Source organism: Micromys minutus, assembly GCF_963924665.1.
Source record: "Micromys minutus genome assembly, chromosome: 21".
In the NCBI taxonomy this organism is placed as follows: Eukaryota; Metazoa; Chordata; class Mammalia; order Rodentia; family Muridae; genus Micromys; species Micromys minutus.
The window spans coordinates 47767692-47789094 of record NC_137956.1 but is presented as its reverse complement, the minus strand read 5'-3'; the positions used below and the strand labels follow the sequence as shown (position 1 = coordinate 47789094).

Here is a 21403-nt window from a genome sequence, read left to right as displayed (position 1 = left end):
TGAGACGAAATACAAAACAGTGGAGGTCTAACAAAATCGAGCATTTTCATGTCCTCTTCTTGCTGAAAATTGTATTTGATTTTATACACCTAGAAGTTTGTTCACTGATGAGAGCTGGTGGAAACTCAGATATCAACATGAAGTTAAGGGGTTCTCAGCACTCTAGAATAAAGTAAGGATGATCTAGGGGCTCGGTCAGACACAGGAGGGCAGTGTGGGGAGTTACTGAAACAGTTGGGATGGGTGGGTGTGGTACTTCCACAACAACAGCGTTCAGACAAGAAAAGGAAATGCTATCCAGCCACCACTGAAAACAGCTCAGTTCAAGAAGAAAAACTCAAGAGCTCAGAATTGCAGAGGCCCCTCCTGCAATTCCCATGCCCAGGAACCCCACAGAAAGTGGGGATGGACGAGCACGGGAGAAGGGCTCCTGCCACCTGGTCTAACCTCTTTGAGGCAGCAAGTAAGATCAGATTCACCTTTAACCTTATCTTCCCAGAACTTAGGAGGCACCGGCGGGAGAGTTGCTGGTTCTAGGCTAACCTGGGTCACACACACAGGGAGACCTGGTCTGAGGGAAACAATAAAGCATCCAGGTGTGTCACATGATGTTACCGGAGCACTTAGCCAAGGCAGATGGATGTCTGTGAGGTCTAGGCTAGACAGGGCTTCCGAGTGAGCTACAAAACCAAACCAGACAAACTGAAGGAACAACAGCTTGCCACAAACCATCCTAAAATCTGTGTGAAGTTGTGTGAAAGCCAAGTGCGTGACGTCTATAATACATTTCCTTGTAGTTCTCCAGGTGGGGGAGCATTTAGACTCCCGATGAGAAGAATCAACCAAATGAATCCAAATCAAACCAATTACTATGAATAGTCAACAACCTGCATCTCCCTCGGGAAAATTGCTCACCAGGCTGGCATAGAAAGCCAGCCTAGACTAGACTTTCTTTCTGCCCTTCCCTGTCTGAGGGAGTCCTTTAGCTCAGATGCATCTTGTTGAATGGCAGACCTACTAATAGAAGACACAGAAGGACCCCTCCTTTGGGAAGTCTTGTTTCTGCTTCAGGAACGATAGCGCTGATCAAGGAACCACTCAAGATATTTCTCCATATTTCTCCCCTCTCCCCACACCAGCCTCCCTTCTGGTCATTATCAATTTATGTGACCTTCCAGCCAGACAACTGTACTCACAATGGCTGTACCAGAAAAGTGAGTCAGTAGATGACGTTCCAGGAAACATAGCCTTTGCTAACGTGTGTATGTCTGTGTGTGTGTGTGTGTGTGTGTGTGTGTGTGTGTGTGTGTGCAGGGGCTCTCCTAATCTGCAACTCACTAGCAGCTCTCAGACCCAGCCCATTGCCTCAAACTTGAACTGCCGGCTGAAGCTCCCTTGGCTCTGTGTTTGATCTAAGGACCACGCTAATCACAAACTCCCCAGGGACACAGTCTCAGCCGGGGTTTTACATCAGGTCACGTGTGAAATAAGTTATGTTCTTAGACAGAGATTCTACTGGAAGAGCAAGCTGCATGCTCTCAGAATCCAACCACACAGCTATCGATCCACCCATTGATCATTCACCCACCCATCCATCTGTTTTCCTTCTATCCTCTGAGCAGGCACTCATATTTAGTGCCTGTTATAAATCTGGTATTTTATATACCAAGCATTCCTCTTGCCCCCCCCCCTTTTTATGACACTGTCTGGGTCATTTGAACCTTTCTAAATAATTCTCTTGTCTGTATCCTGTATTTCAAGAGAAGAAAGGATATAAATCAGAAAAACAAAATAAATCTGCCCGCTGTTTGTTTCCTAACCCAAAGGGAAGCAATGAGCAGACCCTGAGAGGTGCCTGCAACCCAGAGGCGAGGCCACAGCCGTCACCCCGCAGTCTCACTGAACTCTTTCCTAGTCTCCTCTGTAAATCAAGGGCGGGCATGACAGCGGGGCTTAGCAAGTCAAGAACCCATCCTCTCTAAGCTGGAAACATGTGTTATCCATCATGGTGCGGAGCCCTTCTGACCAGAGGGCATTCTCAATGGAGGAAGATCATCTTCTCTGAGTCCCCAAACTGCTTTAGCCTCATCCTCTGCACCCTCACCTCATCAGTACCTGCCATCCCTGTGTCCATGTGGGAGGGACCACAGACAAGGAAGAACGTTGTGATCTTGCTCACATAGTGAATATCATCTAAGGAGACCATGGTCTCAGAGGAGGATGGGCAGGCAGGGAAAGCACTAGGAGGCAGAACCAGGGACTGTGAGATGTAGTCTCCACTAAACAAGAGAGGTTATTTCTTCTTGCATTTTCCAGCTAATGCCCGGCCAGTCCTGGCCCAGGCTTGTCTCACCTAGTTCTGGGGGTGCCCTGTACACCCTTTCTCATGGGGCCACATTTCTCTGTACTTGTCCCTTAAAGGACACAGGGCAGTTAATGCTAAGGCCCTTCTGGTTTCACGTCCATATAATTCTATTTTGAAAATCTGCCCTTAGGATCCATATTTTAAGAGCAAAGGCTGACAAACTAGGCCTTAAGATAAAACCTGACCCTGTGCCTACTCTTATCCAGCAAACTAAGAAAGTTACATTGTGAAATTTCCGACTTAAAGAGTAACATTCCATGTCCCCTACAAGGCACATGCAAAGCAAGGTGCACAGGTTAAAAGCAGTACCCCTCTCTGTAGCCAGCCACCTTCTCCTACAGCCCAACAGTGTAGCTCACAAGGCCTCAAATAGTTACTTTCTGGATGTTTTAGAAAAAGTCTGCAGCCTCTAAGAGGAGGAACCATGCCTTCTGGATGTTTACAGACCACACACCCAGCAGACCTGTGGCGCTGATACTTAAGAACCTAAACTGAGTAAGCTCTACCCAGTGAGGAGCCAGCACACTTTCCAAGGTATGCAAGGGCTCACAGGGGTTTGCTCTCAGAAAACTGTACTTCTGAAAGGCTGGTCCCCAGGGCAAGAAAACTTGAGTGGAGTCAGCATAAAATCCTGGAATCTTCTAAAGCTCTCAAGTTAATGGGGATCGTGGCCTGAATGCACCTTCCTGATAAAACTCCTGGTTTTTGGCAATGGTTCTCAACCTGTGGGTCCCACCAGATGCCCTGCGTATCAGATACTTGCATTATGACTCATGACAGTAGCAAAATTACAGTTATGAAGTAGCAACAGAGGTGATTTTATGGTTGGGGGGTCACCACACATGAGCTGTATCGAAGGGTCGCAGTGTTAGGAAGGTTGGGAAGCACTGCTCTTGGGTGTGGCTGTTCTAAACTCTGAAAGACACCAAGGTCTGCAGGTGTGTGACTAACACCTCCTCACTATCTCTGCCCCCGACCCCCACATCAGAAAAATAGACCAGAAACAAAGACAAACGTTTGGGTCCTCTCATCAGTGGCCACATGCTGGGCCAGTACCTGGAGAGTGATGTTGATGGGTTGGAAGTGACACTCCTGGCCATCCAGCTGAATGAAGTTGGCGGCGTCCACAGACTCGCCATACACGAAGGAGGTTGGGGACACGATTCTGAAAGAGGAAAGCATGAAATCTGTCATCCTACCTGAGACCAGGCCTCTGGGTCACTGCTGGACTGAGGACTCAAATCTCTCTCTTCCTCCCTGTGTCTCCAGCCCGGTATTTGTCCCTGCTGGATGGTCATTTTCCTCTCCCAGGAACAGTCACAGCTACCCACAACTTCCTAACAGATATGTCTCCTTCCTTACCTGAGGCCATACTAATGAACTATGAAACACTGCATACCGAGAGTATATTTCTTTGTACACATGTATCTGTTGGTTCTCATGTATGAACACACAGGTTTAGAGGTCAGAGGTCAACATCAGGTATGTCTTCTTTCCACCTTAGTTTCTGAGGCAGAGACTGCCATTGAACAAGAGGCCTAGAGACATCTGCCTGCTCTAGGGTTACCGATGCTAATGGCTTCTTATAGGGGTTCTGGGGACGAGAGTTCAGTTTTTCGTGCTTTTATTTCACAAGCACGTTACTGACTGAGCCATCTCTTCAGCCATCCTCCCAACTGTGTTTCTAAAACAAGGTTTTAAAAATCAAAAGCTACAGAAACCAAAAGCAAAACAAAATCTTAAAAAAACACCCAACAACCCCCCGCCTTGCAAAAAACAGAAAAATAAAAAAAAATCCCTTGACAATAAAATCATACAATTTTCTTGCCATGTAAAGGGCATTTCTGTAGATTATGCTGATAACAAGCTTTTGAGGAATAAATGTTAAGTAAATTATGTATTTGGCAACTGGAACCATGACAAATTCATTTTTCAAGCATATTTATATCTGTCAGACTCCTGTGCTTATTAGAAATTTGGTATTTCAGGGCTTGTGAGATGGCTGAGGGGGTGCTTGCCACAAAGCCTGAAGACCTGGGTTCAATCCCTAGGACCCACATGGTGGAAGGAGAGAGCTGACTCCTGCAAGTTGGCCTCTGACCATGAACCCTGTGCATGCTCATTCGTGCCTGTGCATGCGCACACACACAAGGCACACACATACAGAATAAATGCACTCAAAGTTTAAAAGAAACAGGCATTTTATGGATAATAAATTTAAACTCGCCCCGTTTCCCATCCCTGGAAAGATCAGAGGCACACTCATTTGTTTAACTGGCTTCATGGGGACTGCTGGCACCTCACACTGAGGTCTCCTGAGGCCTTGAAAACATGATCCAGTGTGTGGGGGAGGTGTTTCCACTTCATCCCTAAGGACAAGGCCTGGTTCTGGGCATTTTGTCCTGTCCCTTAGACAGGATGGATGGATAAAGCATAGGGCTATAAACAGAGCTGTGAAACAGGCAACATGTGCCATTTTGCAGATACCTTCTACCAGTGCCTCATGTCTAAGAGCCATGCTATGGAATGCCAAGGAGGAATAGAGAATGCTCACTGTGCTGGCTCCCAGCAGGGCCCAGCTACTGCAGGGGTGGCCCCTCCCTCTGTGAGCAACATTGCTCTTCTGGACCAAGGCTTAGATCCAGAGCGCTTGAAAACCGAGACACCAGAAACTGAACTCTGGAAGAGTTCAGCTTGCATTTGGGTTAAGAATTCCTTGAGTTCCCATTTGATCTAAACCAACTGTCTGACACTCCCCCCGGCCCCCACCAGCCTGGCCGCCATCAGAGAGGTACACATAATCTGCTGGTTGAAAGCTGGAGACAAGAGCCGGATTCTCAGTTCTCTAAGCTCTGGCCGAAAGCTGACTCAGGTTGCTGAGTCCCTGCTTTCCAACAGAACCGGCGGCAACAGCTGGCTGTGCATTTCACCTGGATGGGTCACTATTGCTGTTAGAGTGGCTCTGTGTCCATTCCAGACCACCACAGACATGAGGCAGAGCCCTTTCTGGGTTACTTCGGGGATGTAACAGAAATTTCGAAAAGTAGGAACTATGGAGCTGAACGGAAGGGCGGCCTTCCTGTGAGGTAGGGTGTGAGGAACATCCGGCTGCTCTCTTCGGCCCTGCAGCTTTTAACTAGTATGTTAATCTGGTACAATGCCTGCTTCTGGGTGTACAACACACATGATAGTGTATGTCAGGGGCCAGAAATAGGTGCCTGTTAAGATCCACAGTGTCTTAGTTAGGGTCTTACTGCTGTGAACAGATACCATGACCGAGGCAACTCTTATAAAGACAACATGTAATTGGGGTTGGTTTACAGGTTCAGATATTCAATCCATTATCATCTAGGTGGGAACATGTCGACATCCAGGCAGACATGGTGCAGGAGATGCTGAGAGTTCTACATCTTCATCTGAAGGCTGCTAGTGGAAGGCTATTTACTTCCAGGAAGCTAGGGGGAAGGATTTAAGCCCACACCCACAATGACACACCTACTCCAATAGAGCCACACCTTCTAATAGTGCTACTCCCTGGGCTGAGCGTGTGCAAACCACCACACATGGGTTGTTCAGACAACTTACCAGCACACATGCTACTACCTATGTATGGGGCCTACTGAGGGGAAAAGCAGATGGGAGGTGGATATGGGCCACCATGGACAAGCTTTCTTCCTGCTTTCTCCAGCTGGCTGGGGGGCCACTTGTTCTTGGCTGTGACACATGCAAATTAGGAGCAGCGCAGCCTCCCACTGCAAGGCGCCCTGCATTCCGGAAACTTACCCAGTGATGGACGTGTCCACTTCATGCACCAGTGGTACTGTCAGCGTCAGGGTGTTGTCATGCAGGGCTTCAGAGCGTTCCATGTTGCCACTGTGTGGGGGAGAGAAGAAGGACGGGGCAGTGGTCAGTGCAAGCCACTTAGCAGAAGCCACTAACGTTCTTCAGACTCTCCTGATCTGTCCCCATTTGGTGTGTACCAAGGGGGTGGGGCAAGAAGTACACATGGGAGATGACCCCAGGAAACACCAATAGGAGATAAAGAGACCAGGAAGGGAGGAAGCCACCGGAGGCTTGCTACCCAGCAGGGGCATGCTGGAGGCAGCTGGGACCCCAGGTTCACTGGGGAGGACTTCAGGAAGCAGGACAGGACATGTATCTTGGATGTCCCACCCGAGGGCATAGAGACCCCTGAGAACTACTGTGGTAGAAGAGAGAGGACAGAAATTCTCTGGCACCTCCTGGTCACACAGGTGAGTAGGCTTCCACCAGAGAAAGCCCCAACTGGGGGTAGGGGTGGGGTAGGAGCCATGGTTTAACTCGTCCTGATGACTCTGTAGTTTTGATGGGCTACAGGTGAACACCCTGTTGCATGTGGAACAGTGGTCTAGTTACATTCCTACCGCCGGGATGAGACACCCCCAAACAAAAGCAGCTTAGGGGAGGAAGAGGTACACTTTCAGGTTATTGCCCCTCACTGAGGGAAGTCAAGGTAGAAACTTAACACATCACACCCACAGTGAAGAGCAGAGAGATGAATGAACCCACATTACTCAGTATCATGTGGCTTTCTCCTGTCTTACACAGTCCAGGATACCCTGCCCAGGGAAGGCCGTGCCCACAGTGGGCTAGCTCTTCCCACATCCATCAACAAAGACATGCCATAGGCGAATCTGATCAAGGGAATCCCTTAACTGCGACTCCTTTCTCAGGTGCTAAGTTGACTGATAAAACTAGCCAGCATGAACAGTGATCATCAAAGCTGAGACATGGCTGCCAGGAAGGAGGTTCATGGACATATTAGCATGAGTCCAGAGGCAGAGGGATCACCATTCTGGACCTACGTGAGCAGCTCAAGACATCTTATAGCCTCACTGTGAGCCAGGGGGAGCCGACCTTCTAGACATCTCAATGACATTCCAAGCCAGGGTCCCACTCACTTTGATTCACCAGTTCATTAAACCTCAGCCAGGACTGGGATGCTCATGACAAGTGGCTGCCTTGGGAAGAGGCATGGCTCTTGGGTATGGTTTGTTAAACCAGTGGTACACTTGAGGTTGGCTCTGTCACATGGACTGAACAGGGGGTCCTAGCTGAAAGTGAAGCTTGCCCTCTCTGGATGGAACCTGTGAAGTCCAGACCCTCTGATGTTTGGACACGGCTTGTCTTACCCAGTCCTCTAGAAATAGCTCCCAAACATCTGCTAACCTCAGCTGCTCTGTTGTCCCCGCCTTGGCCCAATGTCTTCCTCTTCCACCAGCAAGTGTTGGATGGCAATAGTCCTGGAATACTTCCCCTTCCCCTCTCTCCTATTGTTCAGAGACAATGGCAGTCCATGACTCTGACCATGCAGGGTCGCTGTCACTGCCCCTGGATCCACATCTGTCTTCCGCACATGAGATGACATCAGTCCCTCGCAAGGTGGCCACAGCACATGACAGTGGGAAACAGGTAGCCACACGACTAGATTTCTTACCCTGTCTTTCCCAGTGCCCGGGGCAGTCCAGAGGTGATTTCCCTGTCAGTGCAGTTGGTACAATCCTGCCCGCCACCCTCCCTACGTGCGGCATCTTTCCAGGCCTGAGTAGCTCACTCTTGAGGGAAGAGCCATCTCTTGCCCCATCTGTCCAGACACTTGGGGCTGCTGGCAGCTTGCACCCAATCACGGTTTGATCTGTCATCAAGTAACGGCTCCAGAACGAGCCAAGTTGAAGAGCTGAGATAAAGAGACAAAACATCAAACAACTTTCTGCCATTCCTCAAGATCCAACATGCTGGGACTTCTCCAAGTGGGCTGCCGGGCCAGGCCACTGATGGTGGAGATGAGGGGTCAGGAAACACTGTTTAGTCTCAGTTTGATGTTCCCTGAAAGCTGTAAGTAGGCAAGAGCCCTTCAAAGGGTGGTGATGGAAGAGCGGAATGACTGATATTTTAACTGTCAGATTTGAGATAAGGAACTTTGGGGATCTGCCTGTTGTAGCAGGGGGTCAAGTGTTAGGAGAGCTCTTTGGGTCAGGCAGGCCAGATTTCCACCAAATCTACAAGAAAAGCAAGCACGTAGAACAATCCAGTATGTTTAAAAGGTTATACAAGCTCCTCAACATTTATGATTTAAGGAATTAAATGGAAATTCTTATACTAATGTTTGTGAGGTTTTTTTTTTTTTTTTAACTTTAGTAGGTAGTGGGCATTTAAAAATATAACCTACATTTAGCACTGTAACTGGTAGTTAGTATGCTCAGGAAAATTCAGGACTTGTACATTAGTTAGAATCACGGAGTCTTTCCCCAAACTCAAAAGTTCAGTTCTTACTCCAGACTAACTAGATCCAAATCCCAGAAGTGGGTGGGGTCACACCAGGCATCGGCATATTTCAAAGCTGCAGGTGTTTCCACTGGCCCAGCACTAGTCAGTCATTCTGAGAGACGAAAGGAAGCTTTCACCGCTGTGCCTCTGACCCCTGCTTTCCCTGTTCTCTCTGGGAGCGGGCTAGAGGCAGATTGTGTCATTTTTCTTTTGACAAGGAAATCCTTTCCATGTCCTGTTCCTTCTCATGACTATTGCCTGGGCTAAGTGTTGCAGGAAAGACAGCACAATGCTGGGTCTGTCCAACAATGCTTTTGTGGCAAAAAAGGAAAAAAAAAAGCAGAATCATGTAAGGTGTTGAGCTGTTACATTGTGTCAGTGTACCTGTTAGCTTTAAGTTTAGATACCAGGCAACCTAGAATCACCTGGAAAGGTTTCAGTAAGGGATAGTCTACATCATGTTGGCCTGTAAATGTGTCTGTAGGGGTAGGGGTGGGATGTGTGTCCTAAAGTAGTGTGCAAAGACTCAGTCCACCATGGGCATCGGCATTCCTTAGGCAGGAGGTTTTGACCCACATAGGAGTGGAGGAATCCAGATGAACACAGCCTAGCAGGTGAGCATGCATGTGCCTTCCTTCTCTCTGCTCTTGACTATGGTTCTAATGATTCAAGTGCCCAAAATGTGACTTCCCTGCTACACTGAATTATAACCTGGAGTCATCAACCAAATATGTCCTTTTCTCTCCTAAACTGCTGTCAGGGTTTCATCATAGCCATAAAAATGAAACTGGGGCTACTGTTCTTTTTAAAAACATAGTGAATCCTCACGGTTGTCAGACTTCTGGATATGCCCAGGTACCGTTCACTCCCATGTCTGCGGCTCTCATGGTGCACTCTGGACCCCCACTGCATGCTTTGTGCTTCAGCATGGAAACACCCCACTTCCATCACCCCAGAACCTCTCTTGCCTTCCGCTGCAGAAATGGAACCTGCCTGTTCTTATATGATCGTGTGACTTTGAAAATAGAGCAAAGGAGAATAAGCCCTTCTTGGGAACCCGTGGGAAATCCGTGGGAAGACATCACTGAGATGAGTGTGTAACTGAACCACAGATTCAAATTCCCTTGTTTGACAGTCACATGTGACTTTGCTCTTGGGGAATTTGCAGGGAGCATTTATGGGTCGAGGGGCATGGCTTCTACACCTTGCTTTCAGATGATCAAGGAAAGAAAATCTATGTAGAAAGAAAGGAAAATCCATGAGTCTGAATGTCTGCATTGGCTGAGTAAACGGCACATGGGACTCTTAGACTGTTACTGCAACGTATTTTCAACTAGAAAGTTAAAAATTGTTTTAAAGTATGTGTGTGTGTGTGTGTGTGTGTGTGTGTGCACCTGGATTTGTGTGTATGTGTGTGTATTGTGTAGAGTGTGTGTGTATGTGGGTGTGTCTGAATGTGTGTTTGTGTGTGTGAGTGTGTATATGTGTGAGCATGTGTGTCTGAATGTATGTGCATGCATGTGTGAGTGGGTGTGTATGTGTGTGAGTATATATGTGTGTGTATTGTATGTGTGTGTATGTATGTGAGTGTAAGTATGTGTGTGTTTGAGTGTGTGTGAGTGTGTATATGTGTAGGTGGATATGTCTGAATGTGTGTATGTGAGAGTGTGTATATGTGTGTGAGTATGTGTGTCTGAATGTATGTCTATGTGTGTGTGAGTGGATGTGTATGTATGTGGGTATATATGTGTATTGTATGTGTGTGTATGTGTGTAAGTGTAAGTATGAGTGTGTTTGAGTGTTTGTATGTGTGAGTATGTGTGTCTATATGTGTGTGAGTATGTGTATCTGAATGTATGTGTATGCATGTGTGAGTAGGTGTGTATGTGTGTGAGTATATATGTGTGTGTGTACTATATGTGTCTATGTGAGTGTAAGTATGTGTCTGTATGTATGCGTATGTGTATATGAGTAGGTGTGTATGTGTGTGTGAGTATGTGTGTATTTGAGTGTGTGTGTATATTTGAGTGTATGTATGTGTGTGTGTGTGTGTGTGTGTGTATGAATGTGAGCTATAGGAGAGTGTCAAATCCACAGAAGCCTGACCTATAAACAGTTGTACGTTGATCAGGCTGGGTGCTAGAAGCCAAGTTCAGGTCCTCAGCGAGAGTAACACACTCTTGTCATGCTGAGCCATTTCCAGCCCTACAACTAGAAATGTAAATGAATATGTTGTTTTGAGTGTCCAACCACACCTGCCTGAACTTATCAGGCTCTGTCTGTCCACACTCCCTGACCTAATGGTGCTTCCTTCATTGGAGTGGCTAGCCATTTGATAGCTCGATGCTGCTTCAGTTGAGTGTAGACGGTGGCTCATAAGCCCACAGGTTAGTTCAGGCACCCGTAGCTGTACAGATTCCTAAGGGGAGAGGTACCATTCCCGCCCTTTCCCTTTGCTTTCTGTCCACTTGGCTTCTGGGACAGTTCTGTTTTCTAGGTACACCGTTTGAGTGTCTCTACCAACTAGCTTCACCATCCCCAGTCTGTAGGTGGCTTTCTTTACTCGGCCAGTGATTAAACATGTATCTCCCAGAATCAGATAACCGATCCTGACAACCCACAGAGAACATCTGTCTGATTTGGAAAACACGATCAAGCAGGAATTGACAAGTTAGTTATATAACATTGAGCTAGAGTGTCACCTCAGCAGGCCTGCCTCACCTCAGCTGTAGATGTTCCCATGACAAGCCTATCCTCGGGCATTCCAGGTTTGGTTAGAAGTGTGACCAGGGATGACAGACAGTTCTAATTAGATTTGTTCTAAGCTTGAGTAGATTTATGATTACCCAGGAGACAGACCTCTGGCCCTATTAGTGAGCGTACACCCTCTATGCAGGTATCTGTCTTCATTCCCAGTTCTCTGATCCCTGGACCAGCTGTGAGCAAGCATCTGCCCAGAGCAGCCTCCTTCCATGAGTTCCCAGCCTGGGAGGACTGTGTCCCCTTTATCCGTGAACCAACACAAATCTCTCCTTCCTGAGCTTTCTTTCTTTCTTTCTTTCTTTCTTTCTTTCTTTCTTTCTTTCTTTCTTTCAAGATTTATTTATTATAAGTACATTGCTGCTGTCTTCAGACACACCAGAAGAGGGCATCGGATCCCATTACAGATGGTTGTGAGTTACTATGTGGTTGCTGGGATTTGAACTCAGGACCTCTAGAAGAACAGTCAGTGCTCTAACCACTGAGCCATCGCTCCAGCCCTCCCTTGAGCTTTCTTATGTGATCTCAGTAGTGAGCAGAACCTAATAATGATCACCCTCAGAGATCTGATCCCGCCCAGGGCTGTGGGGATTTATCACTGAGTAGCCATTTCCAAATCTTCTGCATCCTGCGCACGACCAAGGCATGTCCTTTCCCCATCCCACGATGATTTTTATTTTTGGAAAGAAAAAAGTCTGTTTAAGGCCTTTTTTTTTTACCTCTGAGCCGTCACGATGAAGCTGAGCGTCTCCTCTTCCCCAGACAGGTGGCTTGTGTCAAAGATGACACTGAATTCGTACTAGGGAGACAGAAAGCAGCACATCTGTCACCCACAACCATTCTATACTTTTAAAACTGTTTTCTAGAATCATTCGTAGTTTATAACTTCTGGAGGAAGCTCATCTGCATAGCAAGTTTTAAGGTATATCTGATTTTCGGGTGGCAGGAGGCTTCTCCCTCCCCCACCCCAGGGAGGTGTGCATTTCCCCTGCCAGCCACAGGGAGTCTTAGAGCAAACAGCATGCTGAAACTGCAAAGCCAGGAGTCTCTGACTCAATTCCACCACCTTCCCAGCCTCTGCCAAGTTTACATTTCTCAGCAGCCGTGATGTTTACAAGACGGTCTTTAATTCCAGCAAATGCCGAGATTGTGGACTGCATCTCAATTATTTGGTTTCCACTCAAATAAATTCTAGGCAATTGCATGCTCTTCTGAGACGTCGAAGCCTGTGAAACCGAATGCTACTTGAGAGCAATGGGCACAGACTCTTAAATCAAACCATTATCTATGATGGGCACAGGCACGCCCTTTTTAGGCAGAAACCTCTGCTGCGCAGGAACTTGGTTTATGAGGGAAGAAAATGGTCAAGGGCCTTGTCCCAGCTGAGTTGAGTCAACCATTACTAAAGACTGAGGTGAGCAGACGGCACAGGGTTTGAGTGAGAGTCAAAATCACAGGCTAGAAGTGAGTGACAGCAGCCCACTGCCAATCAGAGTGAGAGCTAGAAGTGAGTGGCAGAAGTCCCTGCCAATCAGAGTGAGAGCTGGAAATGAGTGACAGAAGCCCACTGCCAATAGAGTGAGACTGAAGTGTAGGCTGAGCAGGCATCCTGGCACCTGAGGACACCAGGGTTTGAGGACAGGAGAGTATGAGGCAGCACAGGTGGGACGCTCAGTCCTGTGTAACTTGGTGGGTTTTCTACCCTCCTCTCCAGTCCCTCACCTCTGAACTTTTAGTATTGTTTATGGTCTTGACATCTGTATGTCGAATTTTGTTTAAAATGAAATATAATATGGTTACTTATGCTTATGGCCTCTGCAGCAGAAACAGGAAACCAATATTCCAATAGTCATTATTCTATTGACTTTATGACATTTTTAGAGTTGATACATGTCATACTCACATTCCATTAGGAGAGACAACCAGACACACTTTGGGTTTGACTTGTGACATGATTTTTACAGCAGAGCAGCATGTTCAAGAAAGGGTATGGCTTTCCCAATGAAATCTGATTTCTGTCACTCAAAAATTTACATTAAGTGGTGTGTGTGCGCAAGTGTGTGTGAGTATGCATATATGTGAGTGTGTGCATATTTGTGTGTGCATGCATGTGTATGTACACATGAGTACACATGTGTGTGCACATGTGTGTGATTGTGCATGTGTGTGCATGCATGTGTGTATGTATGTGCATGCGTGTGTAAATGTGTGTGTGTGTAAATGTGTGTGTATGTGTGTGTAAATGTGTGTGTATGTGTGTGTATGTGTGTGTATGTGTGCATGCATGTGTGTGCATGTGTGTGCATGCATTGTGTATATGTATGTGTATGCATGTGTGTATATGTATGTGCATGCATGTGTGTATGTATGTGTATGTATGTGTGCATGCATGTGTGTATATGTGTGTGTGCATGCATGTATATATATGTGTGTGTATGTGTGTGTATGTGTGTAGCAATAGTGACTTATGGGGAGAACTGGGAGTAGGAAACACCCCTCTTGGCCAAGGGCCTTACCTTAGACTTTGACCTCATGAAAGGAAATCCCACACTGCACTTGAGGAAGTCCGAGTCCAGCAGCTCACAGGAAATGCCCATCTCCTCCTGAAAGGGAAAAAGTCAACAGGTGGCTGGACTGTGTGGAGGACAGAGGCAGGGGAGTGCCTCAGTGGGACCATTGGGTCCCCGAGAACAGTTTAGTCATCCCCAGCTATGGTGGGCTGCGGAGCTCTGAGACCACATCCCCATTCTTCTCTGCCTGCCCACGTTCCCTGGGTTCCCTGAGACGGCTGCAGAGGACAGAACTAGCTATTCTTAAACGAATGCTGTGGTCTTAACCATCGCCGTTAACCTTTCTAGATTTGGACTCGTATAGGAGACTACACTCTACTGACTGCCTGCTCTGAGGAGACTTGGGTTGTGGGACCTGGATGAACTTTCATTCATTCTTTCTTTTTTGACCCTCCCCACATAGGGGTGTGTTTTGAAACTGGGTCTCATGTATTCCAGGCAAAGAAGACGGGGCTGGTAGGATGGTTCAGTGGGTAAAGGCACTTGCTACCGAGCCTGATAATCAGGAGTTTAATTCCCAGGACTCACCTGGTGGAAGGAGAGCGCTGACTGCTACAGGCTATCCTCTGACATTCACATGTGTATCATGGCACATGTACACACACACACACACACACACACACACACACACAATTTTAAAAGGCGGAGGTGTAAGGCATCATATATGAAGAAATCTCCCACTCAGAATCGATTTGCCTAGTGCTCTGTCACTTTTCTTGTCTCACTAACCAGAGCAACGCTATTGTATTTTATTTAAAAACAGATTGATTTATTTTACTATTGTTTTATGTGTATGTATATTTTACCTGCATGCAGGTCTGGGCACCGTGTGCATGTCTGGTTCCCTCAGAGGCCAGAAAAGAACATCAGATACCTTGGGACTGGAGTTACAGATGGTTGAGAGCTGCCATGGGGGGACCGAGAATTGAACCCTGGTCCTCTTGAAGAGCAACAAGTGCTCTTAACCCCTGAGCCATCTCTGCGGCCTCAGCAGTGCAGTTTTAAAGAGGCTTTTACCTTGGTATCTTTGAAAGTCATAATAAAAATACCAAATGATTTTAAATGTAGCATAAAGCCAACCTATCTTCTCAGTTCTTCTTTTTATTTTCCTTTTTATTTATTTTGCAAGCAAAGTCCCAACAAAATCTTTTGAAAATATTTTGCCTATGAGATCTTGGACTGGACTTGAGGCCGACTCACTAACTGGCCCTTTTCCCAGCCTCACTTTTTCTGAGCTAGCCGACAAGGTTCCTCTCCAGAGATCACAGGGAATCATGATCCAATTGAAATGTCATAGCAATACACATTGTGCTCGAGATAGGAAACCATCAATTAACATTAAACAAACAAGACCACAACACAATGGCGGGAAACATTGTAGTGTACACACACAGGCTCTCAGTGGCTGGCACTCAAGGGCTCTTGACTTTGCATTTACTGAGAGAGCGGGCTTGGCTTGTGGAAGCCTCATGTGAGGGGATTGCAAACAGCAGCTCCTTTTGCTACTCTGCCTGGCACGAGGGATGCTTGCCTTGAAAAAGCCATCCTTTCCACACATACCTTGGCTGCCCTGGTTCTGGGCACACGGCCAGAAGAACCAGGTTTCAGACTCTGTAACAACGTGGGGGTGTTTGGGAGTTCAGACAATGAAGCCAGTGAGCCTCTCTGGTCTTTTGGCCTCCTTCCTCTCATTCACAGGAGAGAAGGGTCTTACTCGGCCACCAGCGTAGCAGTCCACGGTGGGATTGCTCTAAGAGTCAGGCTGAACTCGGAGTTTTGACTTTGCCTTTTCTAGTTCCAGCATCTGTTTGCCGAACTGAAAACAACCCTCAGGTCTGCATGTCTGGCTGCCAGTTTGATGTTCCTCTAAGATCCTTTTCTTAGCATCCTTTGGTGGGGGTTCTATCTGGAGGTGTTTCTGCCCAAACTCCCTAATTAACAGAGGAGCCAGAGGCAAGCAAAGCCCCTGGTGACCTGTCTCAAGAGAAAGAAGGGTTATTCCTGGAGAAGACACCAGCGGCTCTCTTCCGTGACAAGTCAGCTGAGAGGTCCAGTCTCCCAAGAGGGCCTGAGAAATCCCCCTTGGTGAAACACACATGGGCCTACATCTTAGAAAGCGAGTGTGTTTTGGCATTCATGGGCAGGCTTTGACTGTTGGTTCAGATATGCAATGTGTGTCATCGTGTAAATGAACTACGCTTTCTGGAAGCCTGAATGTTATCACCTGTAGGGTGAGGTCACAGCCCCTGCCTGAGATGACTTCCTGGTGTCCCAGCCAGGGCTGAAGGATGTGGGTGGTTCTCATAGACAAGCTCTGCTCAGCAGTGGCTCACCAACATGCCAGGCAGTGTGTAAACGCCATTGTCTAAAGACTTTGATTCCCTCTTAATTCTCAATTTACAAGGGAGAACCTGGAGCGCAAAGGCATTCTGTCAGGTGCTGGAGGATGGGTGGGTATATGGATGCCAAATGTCTGGGCTCAGACCTGCCTCTCTGCACTGTCTCTTTAAATGTAAATTCCTGATACACCCCCAGCTCCATGGATCTAGTACAGGGCACGGCAAGGGTGTGAGAAGACATTTTGTCTGTGAGACTTAGGTTCTGACATATGTCACAGGTAATACACACATGGTGTCTTATCCTCTGTCATTGCCTTATGCTCTGTCTTTGCATCCATCAAAGCATCCATTAATTCATGCATTCATTCACAAACTCACTCATTGTTCTTCTAGCAAATGCTTAGCACAAAACAGGGGCCACCATGACTGATGGTTGAGAAGGGATGTCTGCCTTTAAGGGAACAGCATTTAGCACCTTTTGGTACAGAAGGAAACAATCTAGGCTCTACCAGCGAAGCGCAGAGTTTTCATGGAATGGGATAGTGCTCAACCTTGAGAAAGTGCTGACACACATCACAGCATAGGTGTCGTTTGAAATCAAAAGTTTAGGTGAAAGGAACAGGTCATGGGGTCCACAACACATATGTTGCTCCGTTTCCGTGGGATGCGCAGAACAGGTAAACACAGAGGACATTGCATAGTGTCTGCCTCTTGCTGGGAAGAGAGAGAGGGCGAAAGGTATCATGCACAAGCTGTGGAATTCATCTTGAAGGGAGGCTCTGGAATTACTGCAATTACCTCTCCTACTCTGCCTGTGGCCTCTGAGCGCTTCACTTTCCTTTTGCTTAATGGCGCTCAGACACAATGAACCTGAATTTCTGTCACTGATTCCTAACTGGGTACGGACTCTTCTGGGAGGTCCTGGCCGAGGACATGAGGACATTAAGTGCATGATGCTCTGGCAGCCTGGGTATGCGTTGGCAGAAAGCTCCCTGCATGGTCCTTGTGGGCTCTCAAGCTAAGACCCCTGGAAAGTTAGACAATGTTAAGGTCCTCCAGTGGACCTCAGGCCCTCTTCTCTAGTGCAGGAGTCTTGTTTCTCCAAGACAGTGTCTGACTGTGTAGCCAAGGCTAGCTCTGAATTCAAACTCCTCCTGCCTCTGCCTCCTGGATCTCTAGATTTCATCACACCAGCTCAACATGAGACTTTTTAGGAAGAATCCTGAGTGTGAGTGTAATTTATTGGATGCAGTCAACCATGAGACTCTTGCTTTCAAGGTTAAAGCACAACAACTATCAACTTGGAGGTTATTACATATGCTACCCAGTAGAAGAGGAACACAGGAACCTTTGCTGGCATGTAACCATGTTGGTGACTCTGCCCCTGGGTAATGATGGTTATCCCAGACCATGAGTCCTCAGATGGAAGCCTTGGGTAAGAAGTTCCCTGCAAATCATTTCCTGACAGCAGGGAGTCAGGTAAGCTTGGGTGCATCCAGAGCATATAGCTATATGCAACTCAAAGAACTGAACTCTAATCTCAGGGTCCCTGGTTATATCAGAGAAAATCTGCCCATCCATCTATCCATCCATTTATCACCCATAATCCATCTATTCAATCATCCATGATTCATCCATTCATTTATTATCTATCCATCATCCAAATATCCATCCATTTTTCTCCATCCATCAATCATCCCTCCCTCCCTCCATCCATCCATCATCCATCCATTATTCATTCATCAGCCATCCATTATTAGAGCAACTGAAAGACTCTTCTGTGTGAGCACTGAGCTAAGAAATACAAACTAATGGGACAGAAGAGATGGCTCAGTGGTTAAGAGCACTGGTTGCTCTTCCAGAGGACCTGGGTTTACTTCTTAGTATTCACATGGTGGCTCACAACTGTCTGAACTTCAGGTCCAGAAAATGTGATACCCATTCTGTACTCCTTGGACCCCAGACATATATGTGATATGATATGATATATATATATATATATATATATATATATATATATATATATATATATATATATATATAAACTGGCAAGACATTCATCATGCATTTTTAAAAGTACTAAAATAATCTACAGATATGGTTAAACTCTGTAGTTAGTATGTCCTGGGAGATAGGTTCTGCTTTCTAGGTTTTTTTCTTAGTCTATCGCTTTTGGTTAACTGACCAATTGTTAGGAGTAATAGGCCCATACGCATAAGGATTGCTTTAAGCTGTTTTAATGACCAGGTTTCAAATTCTATCCTGCTAGTGATCTGTGTGGAGCTTAATGACTTTTCCTGGTCTTTTTTTGGTGGGGGGAAGCCAAGCCACATGGGTCTGAGCCAGTCTAAGGCTCAGAATTGTTACAACGTTACATGTTACATTTCTTGTAACACAACAGATCCGAGTATGTTAGGAGCTGCCTTAGTGGTTGAGGTGAGTTCAATGGACTGGTCTTGCTGCTGATGCCACAGAGGAAACTAATGACCAACATTTTCTAGGTGTCTTTCCCACTCTGGACAGTTTTGTTCATTCCTATTGCTCATCACTTTTTTCTAAGAGTTTTCTAGTGTCTTGCGTTTTCGATGCTAGTTGTTTGTTTGTTTGTTTGCTTTGGTCCTGCTCCACATGGCAGGTCTCGCCACACAACAACTCTCAAGAACAGACTGTGGGAAGAAGGATGCCGACCAGGATGCCACAACTCATCTGTGTCCTCATGCGTCTTACAATACACTCTGCTAGCACCAGTGTGTCTGAGGATCACCATTAGCTTCTAGAACCATCTTTGCCTAGGGACACAAGGAGATTGTCATGATTAGGAATTCCTTCAAGGGGGCATTTACTCTTGGTCCCTTGTTTCAGACTGGAGTGTTCTCAGGTGTGAATTATACCTTGGACTGCAGTAGAATTATACATCTTTACCCTCATGTATATGTCATTTGATACCTGTCCCTTCCAAAGCTTACTTCCTCATCCCTCTATGCGCACTACTTAGGAAATAATTATTACATGATATATTTGGTTGGGAATTTTGCTGTAGAGAACTGTCCTAGTGAGTTTTGTCAACTTGATACAGTGGAAGGAAAGTGTAAAACCATCTACTGAGAAATTGTCTAGATTTGGAACTAGCCTTGGTATACCTGTGCGGGATTGGTTGTCTTGATTGTTAATTGCTAAAAGAGACCTAGGCCCACTGTGGGCAGCACCATTCCCTAGACAGTTGGTCCTGGGTGTCAGAGTCAGTGAGTGAGCCAGCAAGAAGCATCACCCCATGGCTTCTGCTTCAGGCTGCTGGTTGACATCCTGTCCTGACTTCTCTCAGTGATGGCCTATGACCTGGAAGCAGAAGGCAAATAAGAAACTCCTTCTCTAAGTTGCTTTTGGTTGTGTTGTTTGTCATAGTGACAGAGTCAAATAGGGAGGATCCTCAACCTAAGATAGTGAGAAACAGATGACACTCAAACACCTACCCTCCATCTCCTCTCTGCGCCTCACCCTTGGAGACAGCCACTTGATGTCCGACTCCAAGGGAATGGGCTCTCAGGTTTCCTAACCCTCACATCCTAGAACGTGTTGCAAGGCAGAGACTTCCTCATGACCTTCCTGTCTACAGAGATCAGTATCTTCTAAAACAGAGAATCCTACTAATCAAACATCCCGGAAGCCAGCTCCTATGGCACACTTGCTGCATATTGATTTTAATTCACTTAAGTGCCTCTTAAAACAAGACTCATTCCATTATTATTTCTGAGTGTTTTCTTTGTCTGCTCGGAGGAGGAGGATGGGGGCATTGTTCCCGTAAATCTCCATGGACTGAGAGCTGGGGCACTGAGCAGAAGGTTCGACCCCTCCCATTTTGTTTTTCTGTACAGTATTTCTCAGGGAGCGGAATTGGGAACCTGGAAAGTTCTGGATTTAATATCTAACATTCTTGTGGCTATCAGGATCCAGCGAGGACCCGGAAAATTGTTCTCAAGTATTTTTGGCTCTTTCACCCGTAGGTGTTCATAGATGCTTATGGTGTTCATGCTACCTCAGAGTGAGGTCCTGAACCTGCTCAGACTGCTTGGACACCAAGGGGGACAGAACTAATGTACACTGAGCCCTGACCATATTTGAGATGGACATGACTCTAAGCATTTCTGCTGGTTTTATTTCCGTGGCTGTGCTTAAGAAAACAAACATTATTTAAATGCAACAGGGAAGAAAGTTTATTCAGTTTAAAATTCCAGGGTACTGTCCATCCTTTCAGGAACTCAAGGCAGGTATGACATCAGAGAGAATGGATGAACACATGCTTAGTGCTCAGCCAGCTTAATCAAGAGTAGAGAGAATGGATGCATGCATGCTTAGTGCTCAGCCAGCTTAATCAAGAGTAGAGAGAATAGATGCATGCATGCTTAGCGCTCAGCCAGCTTAATCAAGAGCAGAGAGAATGGATGCATGCATGCTTAGTGCTCAGCCAGCTTAATCAAGAGCAGAGAGAATGGATGCATGCATGCTTAGTGCTCAGCTAGCTTTCTCTATTCTTACACAGTCTAGGGTCCCCAGCTAGTGACTGGTGCTGCCCACTTTCAGGCTGTGTCTTTTCAAACCAGTTAAGGCAATAAGACAACCTCCCACAAATATTCACAGACCACACTAATGTAGGAAGTCCCCATTGAATCTCCTGTCCATGGTGTTCCTAAGCTGTATTTGAACACACAGCAATGAGCTTCTTAACCAGTCTACATCTATCAGATGCTGAGAGATGTTTGCAATGCTTCCTGACCTTGGATGAGAAGTATTCCTGGGCTGGACCATTGAGGAAAATCACAGGCAAGAGTGGCCTTGATCTGCTGACCTACTGGATGTCTAAGTGGCCCTTTTTAGCTCAGAGTAGGGGTTTGGGGGAAGTCTGGAGGAGCTATCTCTGGTGGGTAAAATCTCTTCTGGGACACCAGCACTCACTTTCCCCCAGGTTGCTTTCAGCCTCCTCATAAAAACCCGAGGCTGGAAAGTGGGCTTTCCATGCTCTGTGGTGAGGACATCAGAGGAGGAGACCAGAGGAGGAGGGGATGAAC

General features: G+C 46.6%; 1 protein-coding gene across 2 annotated transcripts in view; it reads right to left on the bottom strand.

The window, feature by feature from the left end:
- Positions 1 to 21403, bottom strand: part of ITGA9 (integrin subunit alpha 9) — a 273563-nt gene that overhangs the window by 52021 nt on the left and 200139 nt on the right. For both annotated transcript variants that reach the window (XM_080934771.1, XM_080934772.1), the window contains 4 exons: positions 13948 to 14034; positions 12151 to 12230; positions 6149 to 6238; positions 3422 to 3530 (listed from right to left, as the gene is read on the bottom strand). In XM_080934771.1, coding sequence (XP_080790897.1) covers positions 3422 to 3530; positions 6149 to 6238; positions 12151 to 12230; positions 13948 to 14034 — 366 coding nt within the window. The remainder of the gene's footprint in view (positions 1 to 3421; positions 3531 to 6148; positions 6239 to 12150; positions 12231 to 13947; positions 14035 to 21403) is intronic.